Here is a 13773-nt window from a genome sequence, read left to right as displayed (position 1 = left end):
GGGTTTTCATTTTTACTACTCCTATGTGTTCCTCTCTTTCTCTTAATTTTAGAAAAATTCAAAACCATATAAAATGGTTTTGCAAACCTCCATGTACCCACATCACCTAACTTCAAAATTACCAACACACAGCTAATCTTTGTCCATCAATACCCCCAGCAATCTCCTCCACCACTTTGATTGCTTTAAAGCAATCCCAAATACTATGTAATTTCATTTATAAATCTTGCAGTATTGATTTCTAAAAGATAAGGGCACTTTTTGATTAAAATGTCTACAATGCCATTATCACACCTCGAAAAGAAATAATAACATCAAACATCCAATACCATACATTTATTTTTATTTTTATTTATTTTTATTTTTTCGAGACAGAGTCTCACTCTGTCACCAGGCTGGAATGCAGTGGCGCAATCTCGGCTTACTGCAATCTCTGCCTCCCGGGTTAAAGAGATTCTCCTGCCTCAGCCTCCCGAATAGGTGGGATTACAGGCATGCGCTACCACACCCAGCTAATTTTGTATTTTTAGTAGAGATGGGTTTTCACTATGTTGGCCAGGATGGTCTCGATCTCCTGACCTTATGGTCTCCCCACCTCAGCCTCCCAAAGTGCTGGGATTACAAGCATGAGCTACTGCACCCGACCCATACATTTATTTTTTAAGGTTGATTTGTTCAAATCAGCATCCAAACAATTCCCAAGGATTTTGTTTTCTCTACCTTATTTATCAGACATGGATTTAATTCCAAGTCAAATTGAACACTGTTAGAACAGAAATGAAGCGCTTCCTACGGTCATGAGGATCCACAGTGAGTGCCTCTCCAGAATATGCTGGCTCAGGGCCCCCATCATCTGCTCTAAAGGGGCTCTTGCCAGCACACCCTGGAGTCTCCCCCGAAAGTGACACTTGCACAATCAGGCCTCAGCAGTGCAATTATTTATTCAAAGACAATCACAGGTGTTTCCACCAGCTGGGCTTCTGACCCTGACACAGCATTTAGAAACGGATAGAACACCTGGCCTGTATCACCTTTGATTGGCAATGTTTACAACCAAAACAGAAATTATGATTTCTACAGAATAAAATGATGCCATGCCCAAGTTTCCTCTGTGGAGAGCTGACCTACAGCCAGAGACACAGGAATGCATGACCCACACAGACACTCACCACAGAGGTTTATCACGGCAGACAGAACTGGACAGCGTGGAACTCCCTGGAGCCTGCAAATAACAAAACAAGGGTCATTCTGAAGTTTCCTTTCCTGCCAGTCTACATGATACAGACACCACTGAGAGGGAACAATGACAGCTGTCCCATAGTTTAATCATAAACTGCAAGTCAATCATAACTGCTAGCCCACCTTATCACCTCAGAAGGGTCTACACCATGTTGGGTGCTTCAGCTCACCAGAGGACGCAATGCCACTAACCAGCATCAGGACGGGCTTCCACAGGAGCCAGTGAGGCCACCCTCCAGTCAGGGCAAGGTAGGCATCGCTTGGCCTGCAAACAGTGCCCTGCCCTCCAACACGGGAGGTGCCAGATGACACCAGCGCTATGACTATCATGGCTGCTATTATTTACTTGAAAGAACCAATTAATGAGTGACTTTCAGGAATTGTCAATCATACCTACTCTTTTTTAAAGAGCCTATTCAACAGAGAGAAAAGACTCGGGTTATAATTACTTTACAGTTATATAACCCTTCCTTGTGTGTAAGGGTTGTTATATACTACGGTGACAGAGATCTACTATTTCAGGAAAAATGCCCAGCAACTGTATGAGTAAGAAGGCTCTCCAATATTTCAGAAGTGAGGAAATTGGGGCTCAAAGAGGAAAGCGATCTTGTCAGATGGCAGAGGTGAATGGGGAAACCCAGGCACCCCCTACAGGGTTCCCTCGAAGTCTCTTTCTGGCCCAAGCCAGGTAATGCTGCACACATGAGCCCAGACACCCCCAAGTTGGGGGGACACAGAGCCTCCAGCACTCCTCCTGCTCCCCGATCAAAGCAGGCCCACAGACACCACCATCAGAGGTAACAACACCCCCGATCACACCTGGGATCCCACTCAGGCAGGTGCAGCTCACCTGGACTCCTTTGGCAAGAAATGAACAGAAAACAAATTCTATGTATATTTCGGAGACCAACAATACAGATGTTTTCCTGAAATCATAGCAATGCAAAGCCTAGCGCCAATTCCAAAACCGCAGAGATCATCATCTCAGCCTCCCAAGACAGGGGCAGGATCTAGGGGTGTGCTCTTGAGTTCTACACCAAGGTGCTGGCGAGCTCAGCCCTGGGTCCACCTCCTCATTGCTTTTCCTGGGCAAGCCCCTTGGCCACTCCACTTCTTTGTCTCCTGCCTTTTGAAGTGAGAATAGTAACAGACAGGGCCAGTCTCAAGGAGCTGTCCAGGGATTCACTGAGGTAATTCTGTCAATGGCTTGGAACCCAGCCTGGCACCGCATGGCCACTGCCCGTGCTGGGCAGACCTGGTCAAGTGAAGTCCCGTGGTCTCCAGACCCCGCCCACCCCGACTTCTGAGCTGCACCCCCTGCTCATCCCCTGTGCCCACAAAGCTGCAGGAGGCTCTAAACATGTTCCTCTGATCTTCTCAAAGCCCTAACCCAAAGCCTTTCACAGCCCAGAGTAGACAGCTACAAAACAGGAGACTACTCTTTTGCCTAGTAGAGCAGAAAAATAAAAATCTTGAAAACATTTTTTAAAGTTTTGGTGAAATATAAACAGATGCAAGATTTCAGAGGACAACTTGTCAGTGTGTATAAAAAGTATTTAGAATACGGCCGGGCACAGTGGCTCACACCTGTAATCCCAGCACTTTGAGAGGCCGAGGTGGGCAGATCACTTGAAGCCAGGAGTTCAAGACCATCCTGGCCAACATGGTGAAACCACGTCTCTACTCAAAATACAAAAATTAGCCTGTGTGGTGGCGCACACCTGTAATCCCAGCTACTCAGGAGGCTGAGGCACAAGAATCACTTGAACCTGGGAGGAGGAGGTTGCAGTGAGCCGAGATCGTGCCACCGCACTCTAGCCTGGGCAACAGAGCAAGACTCTGTCCCAAACAAATAAACAAAAAAAAAGTATTTAGAATACGATCCCAGAAGCAAACTGAATGCACTAAAATGAAGTCTCCAAAAAGGTAAGGAAATGATACATCAAAAGCCCGTTTAGGTTAATTCATACAACCTGTACATGTAAGACTCAAATTCAAGCAGCTCAGATGCAATCCTAATAGAACCAATCCCATCATGGGGAAATTCAGCTTAACCAGGGTCCCATTTACTTCAAAAAGTATTCAATAAGCCAACATCTCAGGGGAGAACAGCAAGGAGTTTGACCGACCATGGTCCTGGGTCTTACATGAACCCACCAGGATCTGACTATATGTGTCCCACATCTTGACCAGACCACACATCCAAAATACAGTGACTCCCATTGCAATGTCATGCTGGAGTACACTGGCCCAGTTCCTACAAGTGGGCTGTCGCTTCAGACCCTATGTCACGCTTATCATTTGACCGTGCAAGACTGGCATGCAACTTAACATATAAACAGCATTATATAACTCATTGGGCAAAGCTATTTAACTCTCACGTGGCACATCATTCCAAGATGACAACCACACAAATACGTGACTGCTCACTGCCGGCACCAACGTGATGGGGTAAGAGTGTCACTGTCCCTCAGGCAGGGCCCTGACGGCAGGAGGGAAGGAGGGAAGGGTCCCAGAAGGCATGAGGACTCTGCTGTCCCTGACGGAACCCAGGGCCCATTTCCTCAGCTGCAGAGTGAGAAGGGCAGGTCAGACAGACCCACGGGATCTTCTCAATCCAATAATCTCTGAATCCAATTCAGCATTATATGCCTTGATACAGTAACTCCAGTGTTCAAACCCGGAAACCATACAAATTGCAACCACTGCCAAAAAAAGAAACAAAAAAAACCTTTTAACTCAATAGTTACATAATTTCTAAGGTCAAAACCAATGGAGGAAACTGTAATCTGTGCTATCACCACAGGGAGGCCCCAGCACCTGAGCTGGTGAAAAGTCAGAAAAAGTGTTGAACTGCACAAACTTGCTTACATGAAGTGTTCAGAAATGCAGGGTTCCTGTAAAGTGTCCCAGCATTGCCCAGAGACACTCCTTCCTTAACCTCTGTATTGGGAAGAGAGGCAGGAAGGAGAAACTCAGCCCGTCCCCCAACATACCCAATTTTCTATGTAAGTCTACATCCACTTAAAATCGAGGCGAGACCCAGCACATCTCAGGGCCACCCTCCAAGAACACAGAGAGTTCAACACCCACTCGAATCCCCAGCCCCAGACCCGCATCTGTCCACCTCATGCCTCCAGATGTGCAAACCCAGGCCTGGCCACCTCCAAGGCATGTGGTGCTCAGCAGCTTCCATAGCACAACTCTGAAGAGCATTGCACGGAGCCCAGCAGAAACCCCAGTAAGCAGACATCACCATCCCTATGTTACATGTTACAGGTTGGTAACATAGGGATGGTGATGAGGAAACGAGGATTTGGTGGGCGGGCGTGTTGGAATCCCACAGTTAAGCTGCAGTAGCACCTTCTGGCGCCAAAACTCTGTTCTCCTTCCATCTCCTGGCTTTCGGGTGGTCCACACCCTCTCCTGCACAGGCTGCCCCTGAATCACATGAACATCAGTGAGGATAAAAGACTCTTGCTTGGGGGAGCTGTTCTAGCCCTGTGCCAAAAAGGGGAGAGAAACTATGGCCCTTCCATCACTTCCAAGTCAGCATCTGAGATCTGATGTGCACTAAAATCCCCCTGAATCATTCAGGGGTTAAATCTGGAACCAAGTAGAGGACATGCCTATGACAGGTCCCCCTGACACACTGGGGTAGAACCCCCTCAGCTGCTTTGACTTGGACTAAAATGAGAACCAAGCCCCATACTGAACTGAAACTACTGCCAAGAGTTTCCAAAATACTGTGCTTGTCAAGAGGAGACTCAGGGATACGACGTCCCTTTGAGTCTTTATTTGAAAGTAAACAATACACCTACACTTGGGTTGCACAAATCTAAACCCTGTGTGTGCACAATAATGCATTTCATGACTGTAGGATGACTGAGAAACTAACTTGCTATAGGTTTATTAAACCTGGCTCCTGAGAAACCCGAAATCCTAACCTCACACGAGGTTTAAAAAACTCTCTCTACTTGTAGGCACCAGTCCTGCAAATCTGTGTTGCAAACTCACTCTCTCTAGGTGTTTTTTTTGTTTGTTTTTATTTATTTATTTTTTTTTTTGAGACAGAGTCTTACTGTCGCCCAGGCTGGAGCGCAGTGGCATGATCTCAGCTCACTGCAAGCTCCACCTCCCAGGTTCCTGCCATTCTCCTGCCTCAGCCTCCCAAGTAGCTGGGACTACAGGTGCCTGCTACCACGCCCAGCTAATTTTTTTGTATTTTTAGTAGAGACAGGGTTCCACTCTCTAGGTGTTTTGATAAGAGAGCTGCCCGCTCATGTCCTCAGAAGCCTTCCCGAGCTGTGGTTTCCTTCTGGACCCTAGCGCCGATGGTGATCAAATCCAAGCCCTTCGTGATCAGAGTTCCCATGAGATAGAAACACAAGTTGCTTCTTTTGTTCTCTTGTTTTCCAGGGTGAAAAAACCCAGACAGCCAAGCCTCCCACCCAGCCTCTGCCCAGCCCATGCCTCCCTCACCTGTGTCCCTGTTGGCATGCTCTTACCACAGCCTTCAACACCCAAATAAGAGAAAGGGAAAAGGGAGGCCCCGGTAGAATCTGTGGTTAAGGTTAAACCTGCAAAAGGTAAGCCTGCAAAGACCGCCCTGTTCCAGGCTGCTTTTTTTTTTTGTCTTTTTTTTTTTTTTTTTTTTTTTGAGTCAAGCTCTCACTGTCGCCCAGGCTGGAGTGCAGTGGCGTGATCACGGCTGACTGCAGCCTCTCAGTGACTTCTAGGGCTCAGGTGATCCTCCCACCTCATCCTCCCAAGTAGCTGGGACTACATGCATGTATCACCAAATACGGCTAATTTTTGTATTTTTTTTGTAGAGATGGGGGTCTGGCCATGTTGTCCAGGCTGCTCTGACGCTCAAGCAATCCACTGGCCTCAGTCTTCCAGAGTGCTGGGATCACAGGCGTGAGCTTCCGTGCCCGGCCAGACTGTTCTTTAGAAGCATTTTGCTTCTACAGGTCCCGGAGCTCATCCTGGCCATGTGACAAACTGGCCCCATGGGCTCAATGAGGTCACTAAACTTCCTTTCTCTTCTGGTAAAATGACAGCTGTGAATCAAACACTTGGAGGTCATCCCAGCCCTGGACTCCCTGAGTCAGTGAGTGAAAAGTGAGGAGAGGCATTCCTCAGATAAAGAATTAGATGCACTGCCTGGAGGGTCATTCTGGTTCCATATATGTTTGTTTGTTTGTTTTGAGATGGAGTCTCGCTCTGTTGCCCAGGACAGAGCACTTCCTAGTGTGTCACACGCAGTGGGTGAGAGCAGACTAAGCGGCAGGAAGGCAAAAACACCTCTTTTGGGAGAAAGAGCCTAGCCTTATGGCAAAGCACACAGGCTCCACATCAGGCAGTCCGGGTCCAAGTTAAGCGTCCACCGCTTGGCACCTGCAGCCTTAGGAAAGGTCCTCCACTCGCCTCGGCCTCATCTCCCTCTTCTTTCCAGGACTGTGTGCTCATGTCCCGACCTCACCTTGGAGTTAACAATCCACGCATGGCACACTAGGGCAAACCTGCTTTTCACAGTGGCCCTATGACACATGGTCCTGCAGTGACCCTACAGTTCTCAGTCCCGCTGTGCCCTCCTGCAGGGCGCCATCCTGCAGTGCGCTATCCTAGCACACCCTAGGCCTCACCCTAAAGACCCCACCCTAAAGCCTCATCTCATCCCACAGCGCCCCACCCCACCACGCGCCATTTGCCAAGACCAGCGGACAACTCTAGAACATGTGGTGATGCTCGCTCTAGTATCTCTATGAGAACCATGCTTTCCACTGTGAACTGCGGCTTCTTGCTCAGGAGGACAGGCCTGATCAGAAGGAAGACCTGAGCTTCAAAGAGTCTTTCTGCACATCTGGGAGCAGACCAAGGGAAGAGCCAAGCAAATCCACCTAACGAAGGCAGAGAAGACAGCAGGAGGCCGGGGGCCCTGGCAGAAGGAGGGGAGGCCGTGGACTGCTGGGACTGAAAGGGCCACTGGAGATTCCCCAAGGCCACTGCCAAAGCACATTTCCAGAGCAGCCATCCCTGGAGCTGCTCCCTTGGCTGTCACATCAACACCATGGCCACCACCCAGGCAGGAGTAAGCACACTCACCAGAAAGCCAGCAGCCTCCTCTGCACTCACCCATGTGGGGCATGCAGAGGGGGAGCACAGGGAGGAGGGAAGAGTGAAAGACACAGGCCCCATTCCCTCTGCAACAAAGCTTCCTTGAAGTCCACGACGTCCCAGGGAGACATGGGATCCTCCCCAGGAGGGGTGGGATTCCAGTTGGTTTGATGTTTGTCTCCACAGGTGAGGATCTGGGAGCCCCCACCTGACAAGAAGGTTAATTTTGAGACAAGCTTGTAATCAATGAGAGCCCAACTCTGGTGGGGATTTGATTTTTTTTTTTTTTTTTGAGACAGAGTCTCACTCTGCCACCCAGGCTGGAATGGAGTGGCACAATCTCAGCTCACTGCAACCTCCGCCTCCTGGGTTCAAGCGATTGTCCTGCTTCAGCCTCCCTAGTAGCTAGGATTATAAGCACCCACCATCACACCTGGCTAATTTTTGTATTTTTAGTAGAGACAGGGTTTCACCATGTTGGCCAGGCTGCTCTCGAACTCCTGACCTCAGGCAATCCACCCACCTCGGCTTCCAATGCTGGGATTACAGGCGTGAGCCACCGTGCCCAGCCAGAATTTGGTTCTTTTTTAACCTATGTCCTTCGACTGCTTGTTTGAACAAATCAAAAGTTTCCAAAACCTCACAGTATAGTAATGAAATCTGGCATCAGACAGACCTGGGTGTGAGTCCCACACCACCTGCCAGCTACAGAATCTTGGGCCAGGGCACTCATGAGCCTCAGTGACCCCATCTGTGGAGTGGGATAATGATGTCTCCCTTGTGAGGCTGTTCATAGAATAAAGACAAAAAAGTCCAATGCCTGCCTGAGACTAACAAGCCAGCCTTGCTCACTGCAGATTGTCCCTGAGCCTTGCACTGTATGTTGCCGATGCATCCAGTTAAACTGTACAGAATCTCCATTGCCCAGGGAAGTCAGTGCTCGCCGTTCAGCACTGTGCGCCTGGCATGGGTGCGTATCCTGCAGGTGGAAGGCAGTCTTAAGAGTAGAGCTCAGCTGCAGCAAACCAAGCCTGTGTCGTGCAATTAATGCTAGTGCGGCATTTCAAATGGAGTATCCTTCACTGACGTCCCATTGCCATGGGGTGAAAGGCAGGTGCTCAGCCTGGTCCTCAGAGCCCTGGGTGAGCCAGCCCCTGCCTCCTCGTGTGCCTCCCTCACTCCCTGTCCCTACCTTACCCGCTCTGCTTCCTCCTGCCCCAGGTTCTTTGCACATACCACACACAGTTTAGAATGCTCCTCATTCATGTATCCCAGTTTTACCTGGTTAACTCCTGTGATTTCTCAAGCACTTGGCTTAGATGGCAACTTCCAGCAAAGCATAATCTGATCTCCCTACCCAACCTGAGTCAGGATGCCATTAATATATTCTTTCTACTTTGGTCTCCTTTTTGTTTTGTTTTTTTGTTTTGTTTTTTGTTGTTGTTGTTTGTTTGTTTCTTTGAGACAGGGTCTCACTCTGTTGCCCAGGCTGGAGTGCAGTGGGGTGATCTTGGCTCACTGCAACCTCCATCTGCCGGGTTCAAGTGATTCTCCTGCCTCAGCTTCCAGTAGTTGGGATTACAGGCGCCCGCCACCACACCCGGCTAATTTTTGTATTTTTAGTAGAGATGAGGTTTCACCATGTTGGCCAGGCTGGTCTTGAACTCCTGACCTCAGGTGATCTGCCCGCCTCGGCCTCCCAAAGTGTTGGGATTACAGGCATGAGCCACCACGCCCAGCCCTGGTCTACTTTATTGTGCCGACCACAACTACAAGAAAACAACTAACTGTGAATTCTCGTCTGAGCTCTACAGCCCCCTCCCATGCGGATCTAGCAGAGGCACTGGCAGTCTAGCTCCCAGAGGTATCTCTAGCCTCTCGGGCAGCACTCTGCACGCAATAGCCACCCAGCACAGCAGTCTGTAGAATGAAGAAAGGAAGAAACGAACCACTAATCCCAAAGTGGCTGTGGAGTCACCTGGCCATCTGAAGAGGCATGAGGATGCTGTTGTTAGATTTCAATAACAGACAGCTAGTTAGCTTTAGTTTTGGGTTAACAAAAATAAATGTACTCACTGACTTTAACAGGCTTATCTAAAAGAAGAGTAGGGTGAAAAGCAGTGACATCTGCTCCTTCCCAAGGTTATAACATGGAATAACTGGGGCCTATTTAGGAAGACAGTGCCCACAGAATAGCAATGTGGTTAAGTATCAGCTTGACAGCTGGGTAAAAGCTAATATTGTGACTTGGATACACATGACTATAAACTATGGATTTTTCTCACCCACTGAGCTGAACTCAGTATCCTGTGCCTACTCAAGTACTGAAAATGGTAATACATATTTTTTAAGTGCTTTCTCATGTAATTCCCCAAGACTACCCTTTAAGAAGCAGTCCCCTTAGCATCTCTGCCTCCCTAAGACCCAAGACCCTGGAGCAGAGGTGACCATCCCTCTTCCCGGGGGGGCTCTGACCACTGGCAGAAAGCAGGTCTCCACTATCTGCCAGGCCTCTAGCTACAGCCCAGGCTGGCCAAAGAAGCAGTGACTAGCACTGGTCTTCGCTCCTGCTTACCCAGGGGCCAATATGGGTGCAGGGCAGTGCCAGGATCCTTGAGCCAGGGTAGGTTAAACATGGCACCCCGTTCCCTGCCTCTCCTTGCCCTCACTGGCTTTTGGTGAGGAGGAAAGAAAAGAAGCCCTTGGCAGGGCATGGTGGCTCACACCTGTAATCCCAGCACTTTGGGAGGCCAAGGCAGGGGATCACAAGGTCAGGAGTTCAAGACCAGCCTGGCCAACGTGGTGAAACCCAGTCTCTACTAAAAATACAAAAATTAGCCAGGTGTGGTGGTAGGCGCCTGTAAACCCAGCTACTTGGGAGACTGAGGCAGGAGGATTGTTTGAACCCGGGAGGCGGAGGTTGCAATGAGCTGAGATCGTGCCATTGCACTCCAGCCTGAGACGCTGTCTGAAAAAAAAGAAAAAGAAGCCCTTTTATGGATGTCATGTTAGGAATCCCAGCAAGGCCTAAGCCTGCAGTGAGAATATGAGCTCCCCGGGTTGTCCCCAGGGCCTGTGCACTGCTCCTCGCAGCCTCACCTGCCCTGAAAACTAGCAGTGTAAACAGCTCTGTAAAAAGAAACAAAAGGCCAGGCACAGTGGCTCACGTCTGTAATCCCAGCACTTTGGGAGGTGGAGGCAAGTGGATCACTTGAGGCCAGGAGTTCAAGACCAACCTGGCCAACATGGCGAAATCCTGTCTCTACTAAAAATACAAAAAATTAGCCGGGCGTGGTGGTATGTGGCTGTAGTCCCAGTTACTCCGGAGGCTAAGGCAGGAAAATCGCTCAAACCCAGGAGGTGGAGATTGCAGTGAGCCGAGATGGTGCCACTGCACTCCAGCCTGGGCAACAGAGCGAGACTCCATCTCCAACAAATAAATAAATCAAAAGAAACAAAAGCCACGGACAAATCCGCAAGGAAGCAGGACTATGAAGGGCCCGGTGACGAGAGACACAGATCACAGCTGCCAGGCTATGTGTGAGGTGGGGACAATTAAACAGGTTGGGCTGAGACACCTCTGCACATTCTGTTTTTGTTTCACCAAGGAAATGGAGAATAAATAAATGTAAAATCTTTTTCAAAGGCAACAACCTGAACAACATTCAGTTGGCAAATTTCAAGGCATTTATTTGTTCATCCTTCATTGATTCCTCCACCACCCAGCATATACGATTTGGGGGTTCAGCGCACACTCTTTGGAATACTAATGCCTGGGTAGGCAGCCAGCTCTACTGCTCGAGTAAGCCGTCTGATCTTGGGAATTTACTTGCCCTCTGTGTGACTCAGTTTCCTCACCTGGAAAAGGGAGACAGAAACAGCATTCTTGGAAGGATTAAATAAGGAAACATAAACATAGGGCTTAGAACAGTGCCTGGCCAGTAATAAGTGCCAAAGAAATATTAGCTACTTATTCCATCATCTTATTTCTGTGTCAGGCCTGTGTGAGGCCCTGGAAATGCACTTTATCTACAAGTTATTGGGATCCCCCTTAGATCACAAAACTAACTGTGACCACAATGCCCATTTAACAGTAGGAGAAACAAGGCTCAGAGAGGTTAAGTGATTTTCCCAAAGCCACAGGGTTAATAAGACATTTTTTCCCTTCCAGAACAAGAATACCAGGAACCAATTAATTATCAGGATTGCCCAACTTGATTTTCTGCTTAATGCTTTTAAACATAAGCAGCAATCATTAAGAACTGCCGGAGAAAGTACACCCCATGGAGGGTGGGAAACTAAAATAAAGTAATCTTGTCATTTTACCTTCACGTTCAACTATGAGAAACAACAGACTAAGATTGTATCTCTATTTATTTGTAACCAAATAGTCACAGGATCCTGCCTCCCTGGCCAGGAGCTCAGGCTGGTTTGGAACCATATGGAAAGAGGCAGCTCAGGAAGACTGGCAGCAGGGAGAGGTAAGCAACGCTCGGGGAGGACACAGAGATGTCAGCATTTCCAAAGAAGTCGGAAGCTCCCCTTTGCTCTTCTCACAGATAGGTTTCCCAAGAAGGGGCAGATGGGGCGGACGGTTCTTAGGACACAAGATCCCACCGAACATCTGCAGCATTGAAGTGAAAGGGGAAAAATGACTTGGAAATGCCCCTTCACTGCAAAGCAGCCAGTACCGGAGACCACAGAGGAGGGTGGCCAGGGACAGACAAAGTGCCCAGTGCCAGCCCAGCCAAGAGGCGGCACGTGGGGAGTTGGGAACTTACTGTGCTGGGCCTGGGCAGGGACCACCGGCCAGGGCTGCTTTTCCCTTCCAGAAACAGCTCCTCCTACGTTTCGCTCCTTCCCCTGCTTTAGTCAAGCACACCCCTCTTCATGTTAATGTCTCGGCAGCTCTGGGCATAAAGGAGGCAGCTGGAATAGCCCACCAGGTGAGAGAGCCTGGTGAGTGTGGGAGTCCCCAGGACCACAGCCAGGAGCAGCTGGCAGGTGTGCCCGGCCCCACGGTGAGCACGCAGGCACGGAGCTCACAGGACAATGTCCGCCCGGGGCTGAGGGCCAGCCTGCCAAGGGCCTGAGGGACAGGAACAAGAACAGCACTCTCCGGGAGAGCCCTCTGACCAGGAAGCTGAGTGGCTGTGCCTTCCCGGGGACTAGCCACTAGGGAGAACCGCCTCTCAAAAGTTCCCCCAGGAAAAACAAAACCTACTTCGAGTTGCTGGGAGGGCGGGTTACTCACCTCTGTATCCCAGGTAACAGATGCCTGATGCCCACTGGCCTTCCTCCCTCCCTCTTTCCTTCCTCTCCCCCAACCCCATTCTCTCCTTTACCACTTCCTTCCTTAGTTCATTTTTGCTCCACTTCATTCCAAATAGAATTTGAGATGACTCATCGAATGAATTGAACATAATTAAATAAAGTTTTTAAAATAAAAACCAAACCAATAAACAAGCACAAAAACAGGGTTAAAGACAGAGTGGCCGGGCCAGAGAGAAAGAAAGGTATGCAGCGAAACCTCAGTTATGGGAATGAGGCACCAGACAGGTTCTGAGTTACAAAACGGGAGATGGAGGCTGGATACACGGCAGATCTTGGTGACATAGAGTCCCGGACCTGCCCGAGGAGGGCTTATTACCTCACTTAGCACTCAGAGCTAAGAGGAAGGGTGGCCAGCCCAGGCCACGTCGTGTCCTCAGCTGTTAGACTCACCCAGGCAGCTGTTTAAACTGATCTCATGACTACATGGTCAGTCACGTCCCTTTAACTGACAGGGAGATTTGTGTGTGCTTTTTTGTAACATCTTACATGCACTTACATTCTTTTATTTTTATCAGTTATTTCATAACGAAAACATTTCTTCACATAGAAAAGTGGACCGAGAGGGGAGGTGGGGAGGGCCTCATTGGGCCCCCAGCATAACCCTATCAGTGGGCAGGGTGTTCTGGGGGCGCCCGTTCCACTGGAAACCACGTGGTGTCTCCTTCCAGGCTGAACACAAATGGGGGGCCCCAGTTTATAACTAGCCAGGGGTGCACTGCTCAGACCAGGCTCAGCTCCACAGGGCAGCCTGCGCTTCCTGCCACCTGCCCACCATTTGGCAGGGGCAGACAGAGCAGTGACGGCAGGGGGTCAAAATAGGACCACCTGTCCCTTTACTGGCCACAGTCATCAGACCCGGAGACACTAAACAGGACTTTAACTCCTCCGAGCATTGGTTTCCACCTCCGTGAAACGAGTTGACAACGCCACCGGCCTCCCAGGATCTCTGTGGGGACTAAGAAGATGCCTCAAGGCACCAAGCCCAAGCCAGCAGCACTCATCATCAGCCCTGGGGGAGAGAGGAGGGTTGCATGTGTTGTTTCCAGTCCAACTCCCGCATTTTACAATGGAGGAAAGGTC

At 49.4% G+C, this 13773-nt stretch overlaps 1 protein-coding gene across 17 annotated transcripts in view; it reads right to left on the bottom strand.

Moving 5' to 3' along the window:
* The window catches only part of TNS3 (tensin 3), a 308545-nt gene that overhangs the window by 167354 nt on the left and 127418 nt on the right, over nucleotides 1-13773 (bottom strand). For 14 of the 17 annotated variants that reach the window (XM_054559218.2, XM_054559216.2, XM_054559228.2 and 11 more), the window contains one exon: nucleotides 1170-1222. The exons of 2 other annotated variants lie outside the window; for them this stretch is intronic. In XM_054559218.2, coding sequence (XP_054415193.1) covers nucleotides 1170-1222 — 53 coding nt within the window. Of the gene's footprint in view, nucleotides 1-1169; nucleotides 1223-12140; nucleotides 12339-13773 lie in introns of those variants that run through there. One more of the 17 variants, XM_054559225.2, reaches the window with a different exon arrangement.

This window comes from Pongo abelii, chromosome 6, assembly GCF_028885655.2.
Source record: "Pongo abelii isolate AG06213 chromosome 6, NHGRI_mPonAbe1-v2.0_pri, whole genome shotgun sequence".
NCBI classification, from domain to species: Eukaryota; Metazoa; Chordata; class Mammalia; order Primates; family Hominidae; genus Pongo; species Pongo abelii.
The sequence above is the reverse complement of the archived record's forward strand: the minus strand, read 5'-3'. Positions and strand labels throughout refer to the sequence as shown.